The sequence below is a fragment of the Python bivittatus genome, unplaced genomic scaffold, assembly GCF_059951505.1.
Source record: "Python bivittatus isolate LINGU-HERP-01145 unplaced genomic scaffold, Pbiv_v1 ctg000000_np1212, whole genome shotgun sequence".
NCBI lineage: Eukaryota > Metazoa > Chordata > Lepidosauria > Squamata > Pythonidae > Python > Python bivittatus.
Window position 1 is genome coordinate 4589564 of NW_028277028.1, and position 25712 is coordinate 4615275.

Genomic DNA, 25712 nt, shown 5'->3' on the forward strand with positions numbered 1-25712 from the left:
GATGATCCCCGTGGGGGGGGGATGTTCTATCATTTTGGGTCTTCTCCCATACCAAGACCCTGGACTAATCAAAGGCAAATGGCTCTAAATCTCTTGGGGATAACCAATGCAACTCAATGTGTATATTTCAACAATACCCAGAACCGTACCCCCGCATTGCCCTCAAAAGGTCCTGCTTTCACTTGTGGAGGGGTCTATAATATCCCTTATGCCTCAACCCCTCTATACCTACCTAAAGGTTTCTTTTTGTTATGTGGACATGAAGCTTACACCTATGTTCCAGCCTATAGTTCAGGGGGCCCTTGTGCCATAGGGCGCCTGACCTCTCTATATGCCCTGCCTCCAATGCAAGCGCACCCATCAAAAGAAAAAAAGAAAAAGGGAGCTGCCATCTGATTGTGAGAGTGATGTGACACTCTTGTCCAAAACAGAAGCCATGGCTCTGGCCCTCTCCTTAGTAGGGGTTCCTGCACTAAGCGGAAGAACTTATCTGGACCTAAGGAAGGTGGCCTGCCTCCTGGCTAAAAGTGTCAACCTTACATCCTCTCTCATTGCAGCCCTCACTGAAGAAGTCACTGAGATCAGGAGGGCGGTCATTCAAAATCGGATAGCTATAGACTATCTCCTATTAAGGGCAGGACAAGGCTGTGAATCTTTTCAAGGTCTTTGTTGCTTTAACCTAACCAACAATGAGAATTATATTGAAGCAAAACTAGCCAAGTTGAAGACCTTAGCCTCTCGCATATCCGAGGATCCAGAGGGATGGAATTGGTCGTGGCTCACTAGTTGGTTACCTAACTTTGCTTGGTTAAAACAACTTTCTGTACTAGCCATTGGCTTCATTGCCTTACTGGTCCTAGTATGTTGCTTAATGCAATGCCTCCCTGCTTGTGGGAATTACCTGTCCCAGTGTGTGAAGCCCCGGGTGCGGGACGAGGGAGCAATCCTGTTAGCCAGGTTTGAGGCCCAACAGAGGCGTGAAAAGAAAAAGGGGGGATTGTGAGAAGGCAGGGAGAAGTGAGGGCCTCAAACGAACCATGTTTGCTAGGGGAGAGCGCTGTGCACCATGGGGCAGCCTTGGGGGGACGGCAGGAGGGAGGATGGGCAGAAGGCACACTCGCACCAGAGTGGAGAGGGACGGCAGGAGGGAGGAAAGACTGCAGGCAAGAGGCACGTTCGCACCAGAGTGGAGAGAAACGGCAGGGGGCGGCTGTCGGGTCAAGTGGGGATTGGAATGTGTATTGCGCTGATTGGATTCGGAAAGTGGAATGTCTGCGGTTTTGCGGTTAATTAGCGGCGCTCCGGGGCGGTAAAAAAGGTGAGATTGTGAGCCAAGCCCTCGTAGGAGGGGGAGGACAGATAGGGGGTATAAAAACCTGTCAGACCTTGCTTCGGGGTTCCTCCATTGCTGCGGGAGGGACCCACCTTTGCAAACGTGCCCAATAAAAACTTCTGTCTACTGGATAACCGAACCCGTGTCTGTCGTTTTCTGACAAAATATATTTATTTATTTATTTATTAAATTGATTTATATAGCCGCCCATCTCATATTAGTGCCTGTTGTTTTAATTGCTTTGTGGCTTGATTGGAAACCATGAAGAAATAATGTCTCCAGCCTAGTTGCATGTCTGATCACCAGATTAAGTATTTTAGCTCCAGAAATACAGAAAAGACTGAACTGACCAATGCAATAAGCCATCCAAGCAAATGAATTAAGCACATAATTCCTGCTGGGGTGGGCAACAGAGGGACAAATGACAAAATATTCATGATATCTTCACACAAATGCTGTGACTTATATACTTGCATCTGATGTTGGGGTGCAACCAAATAAAGGTGGTATTGTGTGATAATGTCACATATATATGTCAACATTTTGGCATTGTCACCTTGTGTGAGATGGGTGGCTATATAAATATGATTAATGAATGAATAAATAAATAAATAGTGGCTTGCTTGCTGCAGTGCCATCAACTTTTGGAGTAGCATATATAAGCTGGGGCTCTGCACACTTTGAAAATAATTTGGAAAAAGTGTTTCAGATATTGCACAAGCACAGAAGCCTCTACTGCTCATGAAAGTGGCCCAACCTTTTTCAGGCTTCTGTATAAACCTGGAAAAAAAATGGCTGCTTTAAGAGCTGCCTTAACTTTAATGAGTTGATTAAAGAGAATATAGACGCTGCTTGGAATAGAGTAAAAAGAATTGTGTTACAGACTATCACTGAAGTGCGTGAAGTTACACTAATGGAAAGCATGAAAAAGGATGCCTGGTGGAATGAGGAAGTGAAAGAGGCTGTGGATTACAAAAAATGCAGATAAAAGAATAATCACAAATTGTGATGAATGACTGTATAATGACCATGCAGGAAAAAACAAGATAATTGCAAAGAATGTAGTCAAAGAGAACAAATAGTTAAGATTAAAATCAGAGAAAATGCAGAGGGATTTTGATGGAAATAAAAAAAAATGTTGGGGAAATGGGTGAATAGGGCTAAATAAGGAGCCTCCTACAAAGTGAATGAAAATAAAAATAAATGTGCTTTGGGATGAAACTGAAGTGATGGAATCCTGGAAGAAATATTTTTAAGGTTTGTGTAGGAATTGAAGAGTGGAAATGAAATAAATGCTATAAATGTTAGTGTCCAAGAAAAAAAAAAAAGGATGAAAAGGAAGTCATCAATGCTGTGACAATGTGGAAAAATGGTAAGGCTGCAGATAAGGCTGCTGCAATGTCCCAACTGATTGGATGCCCCCCCCCCCAAATGGCTGGTTGAGTTGGGTTCTGTTGGCGGTATGAGCAGCTTCGATTTAGAACCTGAAATGTAAGTACCTGAGAAGTGCCGATTTTCCCAGCCTCTAAGGTTCCTGAGTGCCGTTTCCCGCTGGCCAATGAGGAATCCCTAAATCTTCACCCGACTCTCTAGGCAGGAAGGAACTCTGGGAGGGGAAGGTTGAGAGACGCCCTCACCGGAGGCTTGGTGTTCCCAGTCCGCGGTGGAAAGGGTAGAGGGGGGTGTGCGGGTGCACTTGTGTAGGGCGGATACGTTGCAATGCCAGCACCTGGTTTAAAGCTGCTGCGAGGCCTGATATGAAGGGACGGATTTTAAAAACAAAAGGAAATGTATGTGTTTATTAAAGTTGCCTGGGTGGGGTCTAATTAGTGCGCCACCGAGGCTCACTTTTCGTATTTGGCGTGAAGAATCGGGTGAGAGTGCTCCTGAGCGACTGCAGAGGTTTTCCCCCTCGACCGATAAATGAGGAGGCTTTCAGATCAGAGGCATGGACTTTCTGTTGCGAATGAACAAGCACTGTTGATAGTTAGAAGTTCAGAACAGAATACAGATGCGTTACAAGCAGGCTCTCAACTCTGGCATGTATTTCATACTGCGCTTTAAACAAAAATTTGAAGCGAAAATCAAAATAAAAAGCAAGAAAACACTATAACTGGCATTTAAATTAATAAACAGCTGCCCATTCCTGGAGTAGGGATTTTATGTTCATTGCATTTCTTAATTTTCTATTATTACTATTATTATCACTTAAGTTAAATTAGATGGTGCATTTTAGCAATGAAGATTGGGAAATTTTAATCTAAAATTAATGCGTTTTTAAAGATGCCATAAATATTTGGCATAGTTGTGGCTTAAAACTGTGCAATAGTTATAATTTCAACTGGCTGTGGTCTTATATCATGATCTCAAATGTAAATTTTATGGGTAAAGTGGCTGCTATGGCTTTTAACCTGAGTGACGTCAGGCCAGGGCCCTTTGTAGATTGCTGCTGTGCAGAAAGACTACAGGATTCAGCATCTTTGTTTTTTTGTTTTTTTTAAACTATACATAATGTGGAAGCTTTCGTCTTTTGATTGCACAGAAGTGCTTGAAATTTGCAGATAATCCCTTACAAGTTTCCAGTAGCCAAAAGATAAGCTTGCTTCTGCATCTGGTACTGAATGTCTGATATCTCATTTTCCTCTACATGATTAGCAGAGGCAGAACAAATTCCATAAAATTTTTTTTAAAAAAAGTTAACATTTGCAAATTGCATAAGTGAATGATGATAATATCCTTTGTGTGTATTACACAGTTTATTATGCAGTACATACATTGCAGAATATTTTATTGCTTTATGTTGCTGCAATTTTGTAGTTTAGATTATTCTAACATTTGTATTGCAGAACAAATTGCAAAACAGTGATATTATTTAAATAGCAGAACATTATTCTGCAAATTTTTATTCCAGAACAATGGAGATTTCTTGTGTCTGTGAGATACAGGATTGATGCAGAATTGTTCTTAGCCTATTCAAGACTCTGTTGGAGGATCTGGCTATGTGACAGAGAAGAGAGTTTGTGATTTCACTGCATTTCACTGCACCAGTTTTACTGGGAATGAGGGCTGTTTGGCTTTGCTAGGTGCCTAGAAGCCAAGTGGCCTTCAGTCCTGGTGACTCTCCCACTTGCTCCTACTTAACAGTGTGGAAGAACTGGGACTTGAAAGTGCTTATTTTCTTCATCTGGCTCCATTACAATTTCAATTTATATCATATCTTACATTGTAATTGGTCATTTGAAGTAATTACCTTAAGTACTATGGCAAAAAGGAAGTAGATAATAACGTTGCAAAGAGTAGCTAGGTACAGTACTCTATACTAGCGGGTTTTTTTTTTAAATCCTCATTAGCAGGCCTATTACCAATTAAGAAGAATGTAGCTGTCAAAACCAAAGTTTCATCTAAATGCAGATGCATTGCTTGAAAAGCAGACATCTGCTACCACAATGATCACTTTGCTTTGTCTCCCTCCCTCCCTCCCTCCCTCCCTCCCTTCCTTCCTTCCTTCCTTCCTTCCTTCCTTCCTTCCTTCCTTCCTTCCTTCCTTCCTTCCTTCCTTCCTTCCTTCCTTCCCATGAAGCATTCTGAAGAAACAAAAAGCCTGCATGTGCGTCTTTAACTTACCCTAAATTAATACAGTATTCTTTTCATTGTCTTTACAGAGCCAGTGGTGTAGTTTTGTCACAGCAGGAGGCAGCCCCTAAGTAACCCTGGCTGATCTTAAGAAAAACTGAGTACGGCTGGACCTAGTTACTGTTTGGATGGTAAACCACAGGAAACCCTAGGGGTGTAGACTAGGTTGAAGTTGAAAAAAACATCATGGAAAAAGTCAATGGCAAGCCACTTCTACACTGTTCTGAGAAAAAAACAGCATAGTTGTATCCGTGTATAGACCAAGAGTCAAGGGGAACTAAAGGGAGACTTTACAGTGTTGCAAGGTACCCAGTGAAAATTATTTCCTGATGTTTGGAAGTTAGAGGAACCCTATGTAGTCTTAAGGCTATTGCTACTGGGAATTTTCATTCAACATAATGGAAATTCTTTCCTTGAGTTCCAATCAAGTCTTTCCAGTTTGGTAAAGAAGACTAGATCGTACCAAGTAAGTTTGGTTTTAATTCAGGATTCCCAAATATGTTTCCTCTCAAGTTGCTAGAGATTCTTGTCATTACAAGGCAAAGTTTCCTGTTTGTTATAAAATGTTTTTGGTTTCTCCTCCAGCCTGAAGTTAATTTGCTGGAAATGTTACGTGTGTTGTAGGAGCTGGAAAGATAAACATGAAGTATATCAGTAGCCGTGGAGGAGCAGGAAGCTTTGATTTTGAACATGCTCTCTTCTCTGGGTATGCAGTGGATGGGGGCCTTTTCATGCCTGAAAAAATCCCAGTCCTGGACCATCCCAGACTTCGGACATGGAGCACCTTTTCTTACTTGGAGCTGGTGAAGGAACTGTGTTCGGTTTTCATCTCACCTGAACTCATTCCAAAGGCAGAGCTGAACGGTAAATTAAAACCAGAGAGATATAAAATGAGAGAGCTTAAGCATTATTAGAGGTAGTCCTCAACTTATGATGGCAATTGGGACCAGAATTTTCATCACTAGGCGATGCGGTTATAAAGCGCAGCTGAATTGCTTAGTGACGGCAATCCCCGCAGTCCGGGTTGCCATTGTTAACCAAATCCCACGGTCATTAGGTGAGGCAACTTCTTGCTGGCTTCCCACAACCAAAGTCAGTAGGGAAGCCAGCAGGAAGTTACAAATCCCAGGCCCACGGGCCGGTAAGTGGCTGCTACCAGGTGGGGGAGGGAGCGAGGGGGTTTTCCAGCTGGTTTTAGGATGGGTCACAAGAAACATAAGGCTGATGTGCAAAAGAGCCCTTACATTATGCATAAAAAACCTTAAAATGTGGTTTCCATAGGTTGAGTTATTATCCAGCTCAGGACATTGTACATTATCTTGTTTATGTTCCCTGGCTAATGAAGTTTTTCCTCTTTCTCTAGACCTGATTGATAGAGCATTTATCAGGTTCAGACACAAAGATGTTGTTCATTTGTCAAGACTAAAAAATGGCTTGAATATTTTGGAGCTTTGGCATGGTGCAACATATGCATTTAAGGATCTGTCATTGTCCTGCATGGGGCAATTCTTACAATACTTTCTAAAGAAAAAGAAGAAACATGTCACAATTCTAGTGGGTAAGTTTGCGCCCAGAACCACCTTGACAGATTTGGGCTCATTTTTAATAATGCAGTATTTTTGTTCAGGATATGTTTGTTACTCTAATAAACACTACATGTAGGTTCACTTTCATATTTTCTAGAATCCTTTAATTTGACCTCACCCTAATCTGTGGTTTTGGGTCTTTGCCCTTCAGTTGTTGTTGTTGTTGTTCAGTCGTTAAGTTGTGTTCGGCTCTTCATGACCCCATGAACCATATCGTGCCAGGCCTTCCTGTCCTTCACTGGCTCCCTGAGTTTCTTGACATCAGTGTTTGCATCTAACCAGAATGAATAAGAATTTGCTGATTCAGAATGTAATGATGGCCACTGATACAGAGGATTAGAAAGATAATACCACATGGATCCTGTTGATATCTATGAGGAAATACGCTTGCCACAGAACACTGGCTACTAGAAGACCATAGGAATCTCAGGCTATTGCACTCATGCCTGTATCACATGTGAGCTTCCTAGGAGCATTTGGGAATGTCCCCTTCTTCAGAAGAGTCTTCAGCTGAAGATTGGGCTTACAGGTAGTCCTTGACTTACAACCACAATTGGGACTGGAACTTCCATCACTGAGCGATGTGGTTGTTAAGTGAGTCATGCCTGATTTTATGACCTTTTTTGCCATGGTTGTTAATCGAATCACATGGTCGTTAAGCAAATCCGACTTACCCCATTGACTTTGCTTGTTGGAAGCCCCCTGGGAGGGTTGCAAATGGCGATCACATGACCCCAGGATGCTACAACTGTCATAAATACATGCTAGTTGTACATGACCGTGGGGAGTGCTGTGATGATTGTAAGTGTGAGTACCGGTCGTAAGTCACTTTTTTCAGCACCGTCATAACTTCGGTCATTAAACAAGTGGTCATAAGTCAAGGACTACCTGTGTACCTTTTCCTAGGAACACCAGCTTTCAAATCAGTTGTAAAGGCAGCGCCAGGACCATCTTTAACTATCATGGATAATTCCAGTTGGGATTCATGAACCTATCGACTAAGCTCTTGTGAACACTGGCAACTCTGAGTCCTGAATCCAAAGACAGAAAGAAGGCATATATAGCTTCAGATGGCAGCATCTTGGAAGTGAGAGATCTCTAGGAAATCAGCTATTGCTTCCAAGTGATCCTTTTACAGGATGAACTCTAGGGAGCTGCTGCTGTCAGAATGGAAGCTGAGGCATAAAATTCTTAAGCAGAGAACAGACAGGAACTGGTACATCTAGCAAGATTGCAGACCCACTGTATATTCCAGGTTTCCTTGGGTACTGGCCTAGGTATGACCATACTCTGCTTGTTGTTGAACTTGTTCTTTAATACCGTCTGCTGTAGTAGTGACTATTGAACTATCCTCCCCTCTGCTTTCACATTCTTGACTGTTTTTGCTGTTTTTGGAACCTCAATCCCAGCTGTCTTTATTAGAATTTGCTTTTTCCTCATTTGTGGATGTTGTATCTTTGAGACACGATGTGGAAAGAAAATGTTGGGCTAGATAGCTCCTGGCCTCCTATAGAAGTCCCTTTTTTATGTCTGTGGCTAGATCCACAGGCAGTGGTGGAAGAAAGCTGCCTTCCACTCTGAGATTTCCTAATAATTGAGAGAGAGAAATAATCCTTGCCATGCTTTCTCAACATGAGGATTTTAACTCCTGTGAGTCATAGTGGGGAGGGAATTGCGCCTGGAGGAATGCTAGCTGCCATAGGCTGTACTATTTTTAAAATCAAAAGTTTTTTTTAACGAGTAGGGAAAAATAGCTAACGTGGACTATATCTCATATCACTTTAGTAGAGTAGGAAGGGATTAAACAGACAGGCAGCTCTATTTTATTTAACCTAAAGCTTTGTTCATTATTCTGCTGTATTGCTTTTTTTTATTATTTGAACTTCACATTCTTAAGAGTCTCAAAACAGCTTTGTCCACAGATCTAAAAATGGACCCATGGATGTTTAAATATTTGATGAAGTTTAAGTTTTGACAGCTACTGACCTAAAGATTACCATCTTACAGTAGTTCTGCTCTTTCAGGGTTTCAACATGTATAAATTGTCTTCAACTATTTTGGAACAGGGACTTCAGGAGATACCGGCAGCTCAGCTATTGAAAGTGTCCGGGGTGAAAAGAATGTAGATATATTTGTTCTGCTACCATACGGCCTTTGCAGCCAAGTGCAAGAACGACAGATGACAACAGTGATTGAGAAAAATGTCCATGTATTTCTTAGTGAGTAATTTGATAGCTGTTCTATTTTAGAATACTTGGTTTGTGTCAGTATAAATTGCAATGCCAGGCAAACTACAGAATAGATCCTTATCTTGCATTTTGAACTTTGTAGGCAGAGTTTTCTGGCCTACAGCCAGATTGAGAATTTTTTTTAATGATCTCAATTTCTAAATATCATTTTGGTATTTTCATTTTGCGCAATATGAAGTCTAATTAGGGAGGGGAGTTGGAGAGGTTCAAGAGAGTTAGATCATCTATATTTCTGATTTGAGGGAACATGAGCAAATACCCGCTTCCCAGATTAAATCATATTTTTGTAGAGGGAGGATATAAATTGAAAATCTTTCCATCTCATAAGAATGAATGCTTTCCAAAGATGTCTGCGTGTTCATAGTCCTAGAAGATCAGTGAAAATATTACTTTAGTTAGAAATAAAACCTTAGCACCTGGGAATAATTGCTGAAGAAGGGAAGCAGAGGCCAAACAGCTTGGGGAAAGAAACTCTGGAAGGGATAAAAGTGGGACTCTGAAAAAAACCTTAAGAATATTTTAGAAGTGTCTGTGTGCTTTGGACAAGGGAAACAAGAACACAAGAAGGACAGATCAAAAGGTCCTTCCAAGAGAAAGGTTAAAAAAAAAAAAAAGAACAGGTGGTGGGCTGAAAAACTAGGACCTAAAGAAACAATAGGTGGCAGGGCAATATGTAGCTGGAGAGGGAAAAGGTTAAAGAATATGAGCATTTGACAAAGAGAGAATATATTGTTGGAAGAAAGAAATGGAGAGACCATAGAGAAGTATAGGACTGGACACAGTGGACCAGGGAAGCCAAGTAGATGTTGGGTTGCAAGCCGTTTGTTAAGTCTAGAAGCAACAGGAATGGCACAAGTCCTGGCTGTGATCGTCACTGCAGTGTTGTTGTCTAACAAACTCTGGAGACAGGCCCAAGGAACCATGAATATAAGAGCAGCATTTTACATAGTTATTTGGATGACAGGCTTCCACTTCAGTATACTTTTCCTGCATTCCCTTTTTCTGGAATTAGGCACAGCAGAGAGAAGGTTCCTGTTTTATGTTGTCATGGTGCTGGGCAGCAGAGGAGGGCTGGGCTTTGCTTGAGACTTATGTGAAATGCATATCTAGATGGAGAGAATTAGCTCTTGCTTTTCTTGCTTTTCCTTGCTCTCCAGCGGAAGGAAATAGTGATGAAATCGATGAACCCATCAAAGAATTGTTTGCTGATGAAGATTTTTCAAGAAAACACAATCTCATAAGTTTGAATTCAATTAATTGGTGTAGGGTTCTGGTGCAGATCGCTCATTATTTCTATGCTTATTTCCAATGTGCACCAACCGTGGAGGCTGTTCCGCTGCCAACTGTGGAAATTGTTGTTCCAACTGGGGGAGCAGGAAATCTCACCGGTCAGTGAAATTTATCAGTATACTTTGTTGGCTTTCAATGAGTTTGTCCAGCTCAGATGCATTGGATTTAAACTCCCGTTACCTCTTATCATTGGCTGTGCTAACTGGAGTTGACAGGTGGTTTTGTTAATGCGGATTAACCTTAAGGCCTTTGAAGCTTTAGTCGGTTTGCTGAAAGTTGTATCAGTGAAGATAGGAAGAGTTGTATTTAACTTTAAAAAAAAAAAAAATCAGATTTTTTAAACTGAAAATACTTGCCAGTTCTTCACAGCTCTCCCAAGCTCAATAATTTAGTTGTGTTACCAGCTGTCATAGATGAGGGTCAGATGCTGGAATTGGGGAAGCTGAATGATGCATAATTCTACTAACAATCTGCAAAAAACATCCAGGGCACAAAGACCCATCACCTGTCTGCTAAAAGCTTTATTCAGCAGTGTTTTGGGATGGTGAAATTTAAGTGGGTGTTGTCTGCAGACTTTCAAGCTTATTAATTTTTTTTCCAAGAGAGGATTTAAATCCCATATTAAAAAATAAAACAGATACTGGGACTCTCTGGGGCTTTCTGCAACTTTCCTTTGTTATTTCACAGCTTTCTGGGCAGCACCCAGCGGCCCTAAGCATACTTCCATCCCTTTACAGCCCTCACTAGAGCAAATCAAACATGTTGCCTTCTGATCAGACACTCCTGCTAAGCCTTCTTGAGGGCAAGACAAACGGCTCCAGTGCTGAACACACTCAGTGTCTGTTTTCCTGCTGTTTAGAATAAGAAATTCAGAGATGCACCTTAGTGAGAAAGAGGATCTTCACAACCTAAGGATTCTGCCTTAGAATTCCTGGAAGCAGATGGCTTTTAAGTTTCTCGCTTAGAATACAGACCTGTAGTAAAGATGTATTGATTCAGCTCTGTTGTGCAAAAATACTGAAATTGCAGTTTTTGTCCAGCTGGGTGTATTGCACAGAAAATGGGATTGCCCATTGAACTGGCAGCTGTGGTAAACGACAACGATATTGTACACAGAACTATTCAGCAAGGTGATTTTTCTGTGTCCAGGAGTGTGAAAAAAACACTGGCGTCAGCAATGGATATTCAGGTACAGTAAGCATCTGCTTAATTGGAGATTTGTGCTCTCTTCCATTTAAAATGAACAAACTATCAGGGCCTCTAAGTCCCCTTAGAGTCACTCTGCTCTCTTGATGGGAGTCCATCAGTTTTCTTAAAGGACCAGCTGTATTTGGCATCTCCTCCCCCTCGGTCATCTTTCTGCTAAAACAGAAGGAGCAATAAGAGGCAGCTGCTTGACATTTCTTCTGGGACTGTTACATTTAGTCCATTGTTATAATAACTACTGCATATCTTGAAGGATTAAGGCCTGCATTTGCATGTTTTCCTCTTCATTTTTTTCATCCCCTTTGTGTTCCCTTTTTTTCTTTATGATTTTCTCTGCCGCCTTTCAACAGATACATCTCCTGAAACAATTTTCCCAGTATCAGAAAGCCATTTTTTACAAACAGTATTGAGAAGATTTAAACTGTGAACAGCAGCATAAAACAAATGTTAAGAAAGCTCAGACACTTAAAACAGTCAGTTAAATCAACCAGTAAAAAGCAAAAATTAAACAGCAGAACTAAGATTAATTCAGTGGCTACATTGCAGCCTAGAGTTAAACAGTTAGGAAAGAGGCCTTCACCTATTACCAAAAAGACAATATGGAAGGTGCCATATGTGTCTGGCCACGAAGGGTGTTCCAGAGCTGAGGGACTACCACAGAGAAGGCCCTCTTCTGAGCATCTACAGTGGGGCAAAAAAGTATTTAGTCAGCCACCAATTGTGCAAGTTCTCCCACTTAAAAAGATGAGAGAGGCCTGTAATTTTCATCATAGGTATACCTCAACTATGAGAGACAAAATGGGGAAAAAATCCAGAAAATCACATTGTCTGATTTTTAAAGAATTTATTTGCAGATCATGGTGGAAAATAAGTATTTGGTCAATATCAAAAGTTCATCTCAATACTTTGTTATATATCCTTTGTTGGCAATGACAGAGGTCAAACGTTTTCTGTAAGTCTTCACAAGGTTTTCACACACTGTTGCTGGTATTTTGGCCCATTCCTCCATGCAGATCTCCTCTAGAGCAGTGATGTTTTGGGGCTGTCGCTGGGCAACACGGACTTTCAACTCCCTCCAAAGGTTTTCCATGGGGTTGAGATCTGGAGACTGGCTAGGCCACTCCAGGACCTTGAAATGCTTCTTACGAAGCCACTCCTTCGTTGCCCGGGCGGTGTGTTTGGGATCATTGTCATGCTGAAAGACCCAGCCACGTTTCCTCTTCAATGCCCTTGCTGATGGAAGGAGGTGTTCACTCAAAATCTCACGATACATGGCCCCATTCATTCTTTCCTTTACACGGATCAGTCGTCCTGGTCCCTTTGCAGAAAAACAGCCCCAAAGCATGATGTTTCCACCTCCATGCTTCACAGTAGGTATGGTGTTCTTTGGATGCAACTCAGCATTCTCTCTCCTCCAAACACGACAAGTTGAGTTTAGGCCAAAACATTCTACTTTGGTTTCATCTGACCGTATGACATTCTCCCAATCCTCTTCTGGATCATCCAAATGCTCTCTAGCAAACTTCAGGCAGGCCCGGACATGTACTGGCTTAAGCAGGGGGACACGTCTGGCACTGTAGGATTTGAGTCCCTGGCGGCGTAGTGTGTTACTGATGGTAGCCTCTGTTACTTTGGTCCCAGATCTCTGCAGGTCATTCACTAGGTCCCCCCCATGTGGTTCTGGGATTTTTGCTCACCGTTCTTGTGATCATTTTGACTCCACGGGGTGAGATCTTGCGTGGAGACCCAGATCAAGGGAGATTATCAGTGGTCTTGTATGTCTTCCATTTTCTAATTATTGCTCTCACAGTTGATTTCTTCACACCAAGCTGCTTGCCTATTGCAGATTCAGTCTTCCCAGCCTGGTGCAGGTCTACAATTTTGTTTCTGGTGTCCTTCAACAGCTCTTTGGTCTTGGCCATAGTGGAGTTTGGAGTGTGACTGTTTGAGATTGTGGACAGGTGTCTTTTATACTGATAACAAGGTCAAACAGGTGCCATTACTACAGGTAACGAGTGAAGGACAGAGGAGCCTCTTAAAGAAGTAGTTACAGGTCTGTGAGAGCCAGACATCTTGCTTGTTTGTAGGTGACCAAATACTTATTTTCCACCATGATTTGCAAATAAATTCTTTAAAAATCAGACAATGTGATTTTCTAGATTTTTTTCCTCATTTTGTCTCTCATAGTTGAGGTATATCTATGATGAAAATTACAGACCTCTCCCATCTTTTTAAGTGGGAGAACTTGCACAATTGGTGGCTGACTAAATACTTTTTTGCCCCACTGTACCTACCACACCTTAGTATGGACAGAAACCCAGAGCAAGGCCTTCGGGCTCAGATGGGAAAATAAAGGAAACAATGTCCCAGGATTTGTTACAGGACCCCTTCTAGGAGTTTTTTCAAAGGGAGAGTGAGATAAAAATACTTTTGCCATTAGCCCATGGCAAGAAATACCCCCTTACTCACTGCTATTGGGTGAAATTAGTTATTTCCACTTGTTCCTGTAAAAACACTGTGAGAAGAAAATGACTATGTGCTACAAGAAAGAAATTGATTTAAGGTACTGAAGAAAGGCTCAATTTCTTTCGTTATAGCAGGCAGTCATATCAGTGAATGCTTTTAAAAGTCTTTGGTGAAAACAGCTTCCTTAGTGCTTGATAATGGTTGCAAATTGTTAAATAAAGTATAATAATTAGTCCCCTGCCTCTAGTTCCTTCACCCTTCCTCTGCATTTTTTGGGTCAAATTTTAAATTTCATTTTGAATTATATATAAATAAAATGATTTCCACACAGATTCACATAAATCTAACAGTTGGAATAAGAACTGTAACTTTGGAAAACTCATTCCTGGGATGCATTTAAGAATATGAAACACAAGTTGAAAGAAGATAGATATAGCAAAAATGTCTGACGTACAATCTTTTCTGTGCAAAGGTACCTTACAATATGGAGAGGATTTTTTGGCTATTTTCTGGATCAGATAGTAATTTGGTCAAAAGTCTGATGGAAGAATTTTATACTACTAAGAAAGTAAAACTCCCTTCAGAGTTGCAAAATAAGGTTAGTTTTGTTTTGATTCCTTATTCAAAAGTACTGATTCCTGCCCTTGTTCACTTGTGGAACCTCACTTCCTCTGTCAGGATCCAGTCTGTGTACTCTTCTCAAAGTTGATTTAATTAAACTAATAAAACTTTATCCATGTTATCAAAGTGGAGGAGTTACAGTTTTAAATTAGCTTCAGTGTAATTTGTTCTTCAGAAATTAGGAAAACTAGTTTTATGTTAGGCCTACTCTATTGCTACAACTTTGTGGGGAAAGTTGTTGAGAAGGTGATTGGGCAGCAGTTGCAGAATCTTGGTGGAAACGGATTATCTGGACCCATTCCAGCCAGGCTTCAGGCCAGGGTATTGTACAGAGACAGCATTGGTCACATTTGTTGACAGTCTGTGATGGAGCCAGGATGGAAGTGGTGCTCCTTGATCTCTCAGCAGCTTTCAGCGTTGCTGACCATAGTATCCTTCTGCATTTGCTGTGGGGGTTGGGGGTGGGGCACTGTGTTACAGTGGGATTGCCTCCTTCCTCTGTCAGTTCAGGGTTTGGTTCATCACTACGTTGATGACACCCAGTTGTACATCTCAACTGCAGGCTGGGCAAATGAAGTTGTCAGTGTACTGACCCAGTGTTGGAGGCTGACTGGGTCTGGATGGGGAGGAACAGACTTTGGCTTGATCCTGGAAAGACTTAGCGGCTGTAGCTGTTTGAGCCCCTGTGGTTGGGGACTTATTTACCTTTCGTCTTGGATGGAGTTGCACTTCCCCACTTGAGATTAGTGTGCAACTTGGGGGTCCTCCTGGACTTGCAGCTACTACACAATGAGCAGGTGGTAGCTGTGGCCAGGAGGACCTTTGCACAGGTCCATCCTGGGTACCAGTTGCACCCTTTCTTCGACCAGGAGTCCCTTCAGATGGTCACTCACACCCTAGTCACCTCACGAATGGCCTATTGCAGTGTGTTCTACACAGGTCTGCCCTTCCAGACCATCTGGAAGCTATATCTGGTTTAAAATGCAGTGGCACAAGCAGCATTGGGCACTTCTCATTATGCCCATGTGTCATTGCTGCTACGTGAGCTGCTACATGAGCTATCAGTTGCCTTTTGGGTGCAGTTCAAGGTTCTGGTCTTTACCTATAAAACCCTTCATGGCATAGGGCCTGGTTATTTGTGGGACAACCTGTCCAGTGCATTTAGGCAGAGTGGGTGTGCTCCAGGTCCCCTTAATTAAACATTGCTATCTAATGTCTTCTGTGTTTTGGTCCTTGCCCTCTGGAACAGCATTCCCCTGGAGTATGCTGAGCTCCCATTATCCTGAGGTTCCAGAAGTCTTTTAAGACCTGGCTTTGTTCCCAGGCCTGGGATTAGGGTGGCTGTGGAGCTCCTGTTAAGTCTTTCTTGTGTGTTGGGCGTGTTTTAGTCCAGGTTCTCATGTCGTTTTTAGTTGTGTTTTAGCATATGTATTGGACATACTGTAAGCCACCCAGAGTCTTCTTGGAGTTTGGCAGCCTTAACAAATCCAATCAATCAATCAATGCCCTAGGCTTAAAGTTTTAAGGTTTAAAAGTATGTCACCAGCAATGTCGATCTTGGCATATGTTGTTACTTTTGTCCCACTCATCCATATTAACAGATTTTGCTTTTTTTGAAATTTCAATGAGGGTGAACATGCGTGTCTGAGCAATTTCTTAGTGTCAACAATGAAACACTTCAAAATAATTTAAAACTGAATAGAATGGGGACAGTAGATAACCAGGGAGTATATAAATGATAAACATTTCAACTTGGCAACTTGGAATTTTGAGTTGGACTGGAATTGTAAACTTCACATCCCAGAATTTGGTAGAATTTGCCTAGTGACTCTACTTTAGAAGGGTGGCCAAATGATTGCATGAAAAAAAAAATCCTATGAACTTTGCCTCCAACTCCTTGGAGGAACAATAAGATTTAAAAACCAGTGGTATTGAAATGAGTGGTTAATTGTTATACTTTTTCACTGGCTGGTTGAAGTCTCAGTTTCTTTATGTGATTGCAGCTCTTTGAAGGTGTGAGATCTTGCAAAATTTCAGATGAAGAAATTATTCAAACCATGAAACACTGCTGGGAGGACAACCATTACCTTTTGTGTCCCCATACGGCTGTTGCTGTTTCCTACCATTACAAGTATGCCAGCTGCCGTCCAAATATGTAAGGAGAAAATTACACTCTGTATGAAAAAATATGTAATATGTCTCTAATATTGGCCACTTTCTATCCTCAGATAGGGAGGTTAATGTAATTACCAAGTTATGAAATGGATTCAGAGAATTTAAGGCCAATTAGCTTGATATCTGTTCCAAGTGAATTGATTGAAAGCAATGTATTTAAAAATTTGTTGAAGATGATCAGCATTATTTTTGCAAAGGTAAGCCATGTTTCATTAATCATTTAGATTTCTCAGAGGGTGATCCAGGAGGAACTGTGTACAAAATCCCTCAATGGTGTCTTAATAAATCTAGTATTTATAAGAGGACAGAATCTATTTATAGATTAATAACTTCATAAAGGAATAAATGAATGTAGGCAACCTGATATCCAGATGTGTTTGAACTTCAACTTTTATCAGTCCCAGTAGTATGGCCATTAGCAAGGGATTACGAGAGTTACAGTCCTACCACTAGAATAAATATACAGTTAATGGAGAAATATAAATAGTAAGGCCTTCACTGAGACCAGTCTTTTTAATTAATTCATACATTGGAATTGGAATAAATATAAACAATTAGGTGGTGAAAATTTTTGATGACACCAGATTATTTGGGGATTAAAAACAAAAAAAACTGATGAGTTCCAAAAGATGTCTTCAAACATCATTTGGAACATGGGACAACAGAATTGCACTTCAATGTAAATAAATATGAAGCAGTAGTGAAAAGGAAGTTGGAATCCTAATGTATACAGCAGGTAAGTGTCCAACTGCTGCGAAAAAGAGTGAATTACATATTAAGGAACATTAAGGAAAAATAGCTGCCAGTGGTGCTTTTATAGTAAATCCATCTATGTTGTGACCACAGTTGAAATTCTGTGTAGTCATTGCAATTCAAAAAAAGGGGTTGCAAGGTTGGACAAAGCGAAAAAAGAACCGCCAAAAGAGCACTTTGAGAAACTACCATGCACAGCACCATCCTGGTGCTTTTTCCATTTATCCAAGTGGGGCACAGAAATGTTCTGGAGCAAGCGGGTCCTCCTGAAGCAAGTGTGAGTCCTCCTATAGTCTCTGGTCCATTGCTTGGAAATGGTCTGATGTCTTTTTTAGTAGCAGAAAAAGCTTTATAGCAAAGTCCCATTTTGATTAGTCCCTGGTAAGCAGGTGAAGGAATGCAGCCTTGCAGTCTTGCTACATAGATGTGCCTGATGTCTTTCTTACCTTCACGACAGCTGGAGATGCTGCTTAGCTCCTGCCTCTCCTATCAAGTTTGAAGATGCGATTTGCAAAGCTAATCTCTCTCTGGAAGTCTCAGCTGAGATCAGCAAGCTGAAAGATATGGAGACCAGGTCTTGTACTCTGAAGAGAGGGGAAGACTGGGTTAAAATACTGCGGCGGCGTATAGAAGAAGGTACCAAGCAAAGATACAGCAACCAGAGTTGAACTTGCGGGAAGAATAACTGTATGCAGAAGCTCCACGATAGTGGTGGTGTTGCTGCTGCTTTTGCTGATTAATGAAAAATAGTTTTGTTACAATAAACCTATGCAAAATTGCTAACAGTGATATTAGACTTTAATCCTACAGAAGAAAAAAAGGAAAGTGAGCTGCGAGGTAGGCTTACACTAATAATATTGACATCCTTTACCAGAAAGATCTAACTTTTCTAAATTCTATTGACTTTGGAGACTTTCGCCTGCTCCATCTTGGCATCCAAGAGAGCATTTTGTGGGTGACCTGCAAATGTTTATATACATATAATTTACCCTTGCAGTATACCCTTTGAGGCTGAATATGCCCAGTTTTCACAATAACATACTGCACTAATTTTGTATTTATGGGACATGCTGGTGAGGTCCCCAATCTTTTCCTTTATATTATCGTTGAAACTTTGATGACTGTCATATTAGTCAGGTATCAACAATGCAGTGTTGACAGAGATCGTGACAAATGTGTACCAATCCCTAGGTTAAATAAAACCATATTTCTAATTTAGAATTATCAGTTGGTATTCAGGTGCGATCCAAATCACCTATCAAGCCCTTCATGGCATGGGGCCTGATTATTTGGGGGACTGCCTGTTTCTAGTTGTCTAATACAGTCAGGCAGAGTGGGCATGCTCTGGGTCTCATTGGACTTTCTTTGGTTTTATGTTGTTTCTGTGGCCATTCATGATAGTTGTGTTTTGTATTTTTTTAAAATTTGCAATTGTAAGCTGCCCTGATTTGTTGGGAGTCAAGCAGTCTATAAATTGGAGAGAGTATAGAGGATGACCTTGACAAACAGAGGGAAGATCGTTTGCCAAGGCACTGATCAGATGAATGTGGATTGAGCCCATAAAGTAGTTTATGAAAACATCTCAGACAGCTTCCCTCCCTCCAATTCACATGAAGATAAAAGAGGGAGGAGGGGAAGCACATACTTGCAAGATTCTGTTACTACTATATAGCTGTTCTTTTTATATAATTTTATTGAAAAATTTAAACACAAGAATAAGACTAATACAAACTAAAATAGAGTGAAAAAGAAAAGAAAAAAAGGAAAGAAATGAAAGAAAAAACTAAGTGCAAAAAGAAATAAAATAGCAAAAAATAGAGAAGAAAGAAGAAAGATATAAAGAACTGGCTTTCAACCTTTACAGCAGTTATAAGTACCATTATAAATTGACCTCTCTCTCTAACTACTGTATAGTTGTTCTACTGAAAGCTATAGGCACGCATGGTGTCTGTTCCTTTGCTGGTCAACCTTATAGAGCTGACAAAAATATACCTTCAGAGCATGTTCAGCACTTTATGCTGCTTTTTTTGACCTAGTATCCAGACCCATATCATGGGAGAAACTGAAGAACTCTTCTATAGATGTGTGGCTACCTTTACTAATCTAAAGCTCTGTGAAAACTCCTGGCTTGAAGGTATGATGTAATGTGCATGGATATTACACAATGGAAATTCCAGTCAGAAAAAATGAGAGACAAGGATGTATTTTGGGCCCTTTACTATTTATCTGTTAATTAACTCTTGCAGCCAATTGAATAATCCAGCCATTTATCCTCCAAAATTGGGCAATAGATATTTCAGTCCTCTATGTTGATGATGCCTTACCTTTCTCATAGATCCGGATTCACTTGAGGAGGTGCCCTCTACACTTATTGAGTACTGCTGTAAAGAAATTTTCAAAATCAATTGCTATAAAACTAAGATGATGGTGTTTGCCAAGTGTCATAAATCCATGTGTGGTACTCAAACAACCACCTGTAGAACAAGTTTGGGGCTTTAAGTACCTAGGCACTGTTCTACATGCCACTGGCAAGTGCAAAGATCAGATAGATAGATAGATAGATAGATAGATAGATAGATAGATAGATAGATAGATAGATAGATAGATAGATAGATAGATAGACAGGCTAAAATTTGAGCTCACCTTTTTGGATCCTATATAGGTAATTCATTCCATTAGAAAGAGTTCAGTCCCAATTTCTGAGGACTACTTTCCAGGCCCCCAATGTATCCCAAACATGGTTTTGCACCAAAAAGTTGGTCTGTTTTAGACAGAAAATTTGCCTGATCTTATATTCTCCTATTGGCTCAAGCTGCTTTTTTTTCTGGTTGGGCTGGCTCCATTAACTTTGACTGATCACTTCACTTCCTCTTGGATTTGGATGCTTCACAAGAAACTAAAAACTTTAGGTTTCTCATTTACTGTTAATCTTCCAATGGACTATGAGCACGCACAATGGAAATTCGCGTTTACTGCCCTCAAGCAATGCATTTTAGATTTGGAACTTAGCTGGATCAATCTGAATCCTGCCCAAAAGCATTTTTGGGGAGCAGTCTCTCTCATCCATTCTAACCAGCACGATATCTCAATCAAATAATGATTCCTAAGTTTAGGAGGGCTTTCTCTTTGGCCAGATTTAATGCCCTCCCAGCAGCCATCGCTGAGGGGAGATGCCAGGATATTCCATTTGAGCAAAGGCAATCCCCCTGTGGTACAGGAGTAATTGAAAGGCTGAGTCACATTGTACTATACTGTCCCTATTATGCTGTTTCATGCCAGGATCTGTTACCTCCATTTCTGGCTGTTCAGATTTATTTTATCTTCAGCTATTACTATCTGGCCAATCTGACTCTGTCTCACCAAATGTACCCAAATGCTGTTGGCTGCCTGTAATCTTCACTGTAACCTATCAATAAGTACCTTTAGATCTCCTCCTTGCTGATTACTTGTTTGTTCTAGTTTATTTCAATTAGATAATTACTCACATTTTGGTTTCATAGTTCTGTGTGCCTTTGTTTTTGTTTTTTCCCCCACTACCTACCATTTGGAGATTGGATATTTAATTACTTAGTTTACTTTGAGCTGGTCTGTGACTGCTGTACACTGAACTGAACTGAAATAAACTAACTGTATACAGTAAACAAACAAAAATCCATGCCCATCTTTTGAACTTTCCAGAAAATCTAAGTATGAGTCTGAATGGTGGGCTACGTGTCCTGTTTGGCCAGGCAATTCCACTGTTCTTGGAAGAAGCTCAGAGCAATTTATATAGTCTATCAACTCTATGTGTTTTCTCCACACTTCTTCCAGTGAGATAGATGATTTGAAGAGGTCACAACTATCCTACAGATCAACAAACTGCTTTTTTAATAAGCTGTGATAATTTCTCTCAAACCCAGTGCTATAATTTGAAATAAAATAAAAGAAGCAAATATACATATGGGATATGAAAGTTGTGTGACAAATGTCCACAAGGAGGCAGAGTAACTTTAGCTTTGATTTATTTTGCTGACAGAAACCAGGCTCAATTCTGTTGCTATTTCATGGCTTAAAGTAGCTGAGCCTAATTTTTGGACTTTCTTGCTTCTGTATCACCCTGATAAAGAGTGCAGAGAACTCAACAGCTTGCACACTCTTTGTATTAGTTGGTTGATCCTTACCTGGCTACAGATTTTTTTTTTTTTTCATTTTCCCACCATATATCAAATTTTCTGTGATTGCCTTTTACAAACTGAGTGTATGCGCACTGTTCTTTCTAATGATTGAATTTCACTAACATGTAAAAATACTGGATTAACTCTGTTATTGTCTCCCCTGCCCCATCCCCAAAAGTGTTTGATCAACACTGGAATGAAATTTCTCTTGTGTTGTTAATAGGGGCTATCACAGAAAAACATAGCTGAGAAAATTTCCCTCTGTACCTCCATCCTGCATACATTTTACTTGTTAAATATTGTTTATTTCAATCTGATTCTGAAGTAGGCCAAGAAAATTCTAACTGCTGCAAAGTGTTCTTGGGCAACACAACCGCATTCATATATGCTCCATGAAGAGACAAAAAATACAGTTGTCTATATGAAATGTATCTGGTAGGAATCACTGGTAGCGACTCCATTTCTTTATTTCTTCCCCTTCTGCAAATACATTGGACTACAGTTCCCATTATCCTGCTTTGAAATGCTGGCTGGAAATAATTGAAATTGAAATTCACTATATTTGCAGGGCACCAGATTACCAAAGGCTATGCTGGATCACTGAGACAAGTTGTGACTATTTGCTTTAGTTTAATTAATTAATTAATGTTTTAGAATTAATTCTTTTGCTGGAACACATCAGTACTCCAGTAGGATACTCTTCAGTTTAAAATGAAGAAATAAAGTAAAAAAGAAAATGGCTCAGCTTTTTCCAAAAACTTACCTTTACTCCTTAGAATGATACAAAAAGGAATGCAAAAAAAGCATTATAAAAGTGGACTTCCAGTGGAGGCATGGTGAGTTAAACACGTCTCCATGGAAAGCAGAGACAACCACCGTGGCAATGACTGCAGAATCAGTGAGTAGACCCGTTCTTTGGAACCTCCCCGGACAAGGAAAGGACAGGAGATCACGCGCATGTACTCGAGATGGCTGCTCCTCATGAGGAGACCACAAGACAGTGATTCCCCATGGGTTTGAGTGCTGGGAGACAAAGAGATCAATCATCAAGTTTACCACCACAGCGGAGCCTTTTAAAGGAAACTAGGTTCACTAACCTCGCTTCTAATCACTTTCAGAAATTGCCTATTTAACTATCTTAAGTCTATTAGGGATCTTCAGAATGACAAGTTTGAAAAGCCACCTGGTGAGTCTATCTTCATTTCTGAACAAAAGAAAAATTATAACTTTTTTATAGTGATTTTATTAAAGATGATAATTACAACAGTTAAAAACTAATAGAAACTAAAAGAATAAAAAGAAAGAGTAGAAGGTGCAGAAAAGAAAAAAAGGAAAAGACAGAGAAAAGAAAGAAAAGACTATAGTAAAGAAAAAGAAAAGAAATATATAAAGAAGTGACTTCCCAACTTGATCACAAGTATAAACAATTTTAATAACTCATTGCCTCCTCTTAAGATGCAACAGATGATCTCTTCTTCCCATATCCCATCTCTTATCTATAAACAAATCCACAAAGCATTGTCATTTCAGTCCTGGTGTTAGCAAAAGTCCATTAAGGATTACCAGAAATAACAACATATCTATTTTAACCTTATCCAATAAACCAACTTTATATTCCTTCCTTTTACTTCTAACAATCTTAATCTTTAGTCAATTCAAATGTCATAGAATTTCATTTCTTTTCATTTTTTCTTTGTCCCTTCTCATGAGTTTCCTTAAAAGTTTAACAAGTCTCTTTTGTAAAACCAATATAGGAAAATTATCCAGATCACTCTCTTGGTTTATTGTTTGTATATCCCTTTTAATTATTAAAACATCAGCTGGTTTCTTTTGTATGTCCAGTGTAAAATATTTTTCCATATCGTTCTTATAGCCTCTCATTTGTAAATCCACTTTCAACTCAGTCTTGAGCTTGTCAGGCAAACCTTGTTCCTCTTCCATAACTTCTTTTAGACACAGTCTCTCCATAGAGGCAGATGTCTCTGTTGACACTATTAATATTAACTTTGGAGTCCATTTTTCAAAAATATTCTTCAATATGTCCAATGTTAGAATATTTTGCTTCATTCTGTAATTATAAGTTGAGTTTATGTGTTCTTCTCCTTAAATATTACAATTAAATATTTAATTCCCTCTAGTTCCAATTTTTAAAATCTTATGTTTTTTTCAAAAAATTCAAAACAAAAGCATTTTCCCACAGGAAGGATTCTTTATAATTAATTCCAAAATCTTATTTCAAATTTATCTGGAACCTTAGTCTGTTTGTAACTTTCTAAAATCAAAGTTTTAATTACCCTTTTGCTGTTTATTCCCCCCCCAAAAGTTTTTAAGATCTTAAACTTGCAGTTCAAACATTCTTACACTAAGGATTAAAGGAAACTCACGCAGTGCTGTTAAACTTGTTGATCCAAAGGTTTCTAATAGTTGAAAAGTTGTTAACAAGCAATTTCCAACATTGATTAGAAAAGGAAGTATGTGAAGTTAGTGTCCTTTCAAAGGCACCAACTGCGGTTTGAAGAAGATGGCTATTCCCTCGTCTTTAGAAGTAATTAGAAGTAATTAGTAAAAAGTAGAAGTAAAAGGGTGATTAAAACTTTGATTTTAGAAAGTTACAAACAGACTAAGGTTCCAGATAAATTTGAAATAAGATTTTGGAATTAATTATAAAGAATCCTTCCCGTGGGAAAACTTTAGTAATTTAGTAAGTAAATAATTTAATAATCTGTGTTGGATGATCCTGAGCATTATTTTGCGAATGTGTGAAATTGAGGATATTTTGCAATAGTTTGCATAATCAGTTAAGTCTTCCTTTCTTTGGTATTGGTATGTAGACTGACCTCTTCCAACTTTTTGACCACTGTTTTGATCTCTAGATTTGCTGGCATAGTTTGCTTAGAATGTTTACCAATTCCTCTTTGAATGCTTATTGTATTTCTGTAGATATTCCATCAGTTCCTGTAGCCTTCCAAACCAGAATGTTGATCTAACTTCATCTTTTAGTATCATCATCTTATTAGTATTTAAAAGTTCTTTTAAGTAAGGAATATCTTCTAAAGTGCCTTGGATGTTGACATCCGTACAGTGCAGAAATTCAGTATATTCCTTCTATCTCTGTTTGATCTTCTTTGAATCAGTTGTTGTCTATCCATTATGTATCCTTTATTATTCCAATTTGAAGTTGGGACCTCCTTCTAAATTCAGAGATCTTTTGGAAAACTTCTTTTGTTTTTCCATGTCTGTTGCCATTTGGTTCTGTTTCAATGAAGTTTAGGATTTCAAAGTGGCTCCTGGTGCTGTCCTTGAAAATGGTGGGTATAAGTTCATGTTATGGAAACTGTTTGGTTTTCTTCTTCTGTTTTAGCTTAACTTGGAGCTTGCACATTAGCAGTTTGTGATCTGTTGCCCAGTCAGCCCCTGGCCACATCTTTGTTGTTATAAGTGAGCTCTTCCACATTCTTGTACAAGTAGTCCTCACTTAACAACCATTCGTTCAATGACATTCGAAGTTACCATGGCACCAAATAAATGGTAGTTACAGTCGGTCCTTGAAGTTACGACCATTGCAGCACTCCCATGGTCACGTGATCAAAATTCAGTTGCTTGGCAACCCACCTGCATTTACAACTGCAGCGTGCACTTCAGCTTCCCCCACCCACCTATCTCCCCCCATCTCTGCCCTATTGGGCACCCTGCACTCCGCTGCCTACCTCTGCTGCCTCCCACCACCCCAACTGACCTTCGCCATCTTCTTCCTCCTGCTGCTGACGAGGTGCATCGGGTTGAGGCAGCTGCTGGCCCTTTGCAAGACCCTCGCATGGCCTCCCTGAAGCCTCATGAGGCTGTGCAGAGGCCTTACAAGGCTTTGGGAGGCCTCAGGGAAGCCTCATGTGGGCTTGGGAAGGGCTCACAAAGGGCCAGCAGCTGCCTTGTCCAGGCTCACCGCATCAGCGGGATGAAGAAGATGGCGAAGATCAGCTGGGGGCAGTGGGTATGGCAGGGGTAGGCAGCAGTGGAGTGCAGGGCAGCCAAAAGGGCAGAGATGGGAGTAGAGAAAGATGGGTGGGGGGAGTTGAACTAGAGGCAAGTATGGCAGGGCAGAATAAGCATGAGGTCCTTGCCTAATGACAGTGCAGTCCTCACCTAATGACCGCAACCAGGACTACTGAAACTGCCATCACTAAGCAGTGTGGTCATGTGATGTTTTGCCTAATGACTGCTTTGCTTAGTGATGGAAATTCTGGTCCCA

General features: G+C 40.2%; 1 protein-coding gene across 10 annotated transcripts; it reads left to right on the plus strand.

Moving 5' to 3' along the window:
• Nucleotides 1-2948: 2948 nt before the first annotated feature.
• On the plus strand, nt 2949-25358 carry THNSL2 (threonine synthase like 2). 10 transcript variants are annotated; one of them, XM_025176872.2, is made up of 10 exons: nt 2949-3123; nt 4996-5097; nt 5681-5830; nt 6330-6524; nt 8619-8771; nt 9959-10189; nt 11132-11280; nt 14236-14361; nt 16388-16539; nt 17770-25358. In XM_025176872.2, exons 3-10 carry the CDS (start codon nt 5698-5700, stop codon nt 17978-17980), a joined length of 1350 nt encoding a protein of 449 aa, XP_025032640.1. In that variant the 5' UTR covers nt 2949-3123; nt 4996-5097; nt 5681-5697; the 3' UTR covers nt 17981-25358. The 10 variants fall into 10 exon arrangements, with proteins under 10 accessions (XP_025032640.1, XP_025032638.1, XP_007444178.1 ...); XM_025176870.2 differs by having other exon boundaries at nt 4996-5067; XM_007444116.4 differs by having other exon boundaries at nt 5591-5830; nt 17770-25357.
• Nucleotides 25359-25712: the final 354 nt, after the last annotated feature.

Bases quoted from the DNA above. Each gene is read 5' to 3' on its own strand.
- THNSL2 (XM_007444116.4), top strand. From the start codon at position 5,608: ATGAAGTATATCAGTAGCCGTGGAGGAGCAGGAAGCTTTGATTTTGAA. The intron at 10,190-11,131 runs GTCAGTGAAATT...GTTTTTGTCCAG, and splicing joins GGGAGCAGGAAATCTCACCG to CTGGGTGTATTGCACAGAAA. The intron at 16,540-17,769 runs GTAAGGAGAAAA...CCTTCACGACAG, and splicing joins GCCAGCTGCCGTCCAAATAT to CTGGAGATGCTGCTTAGCTC.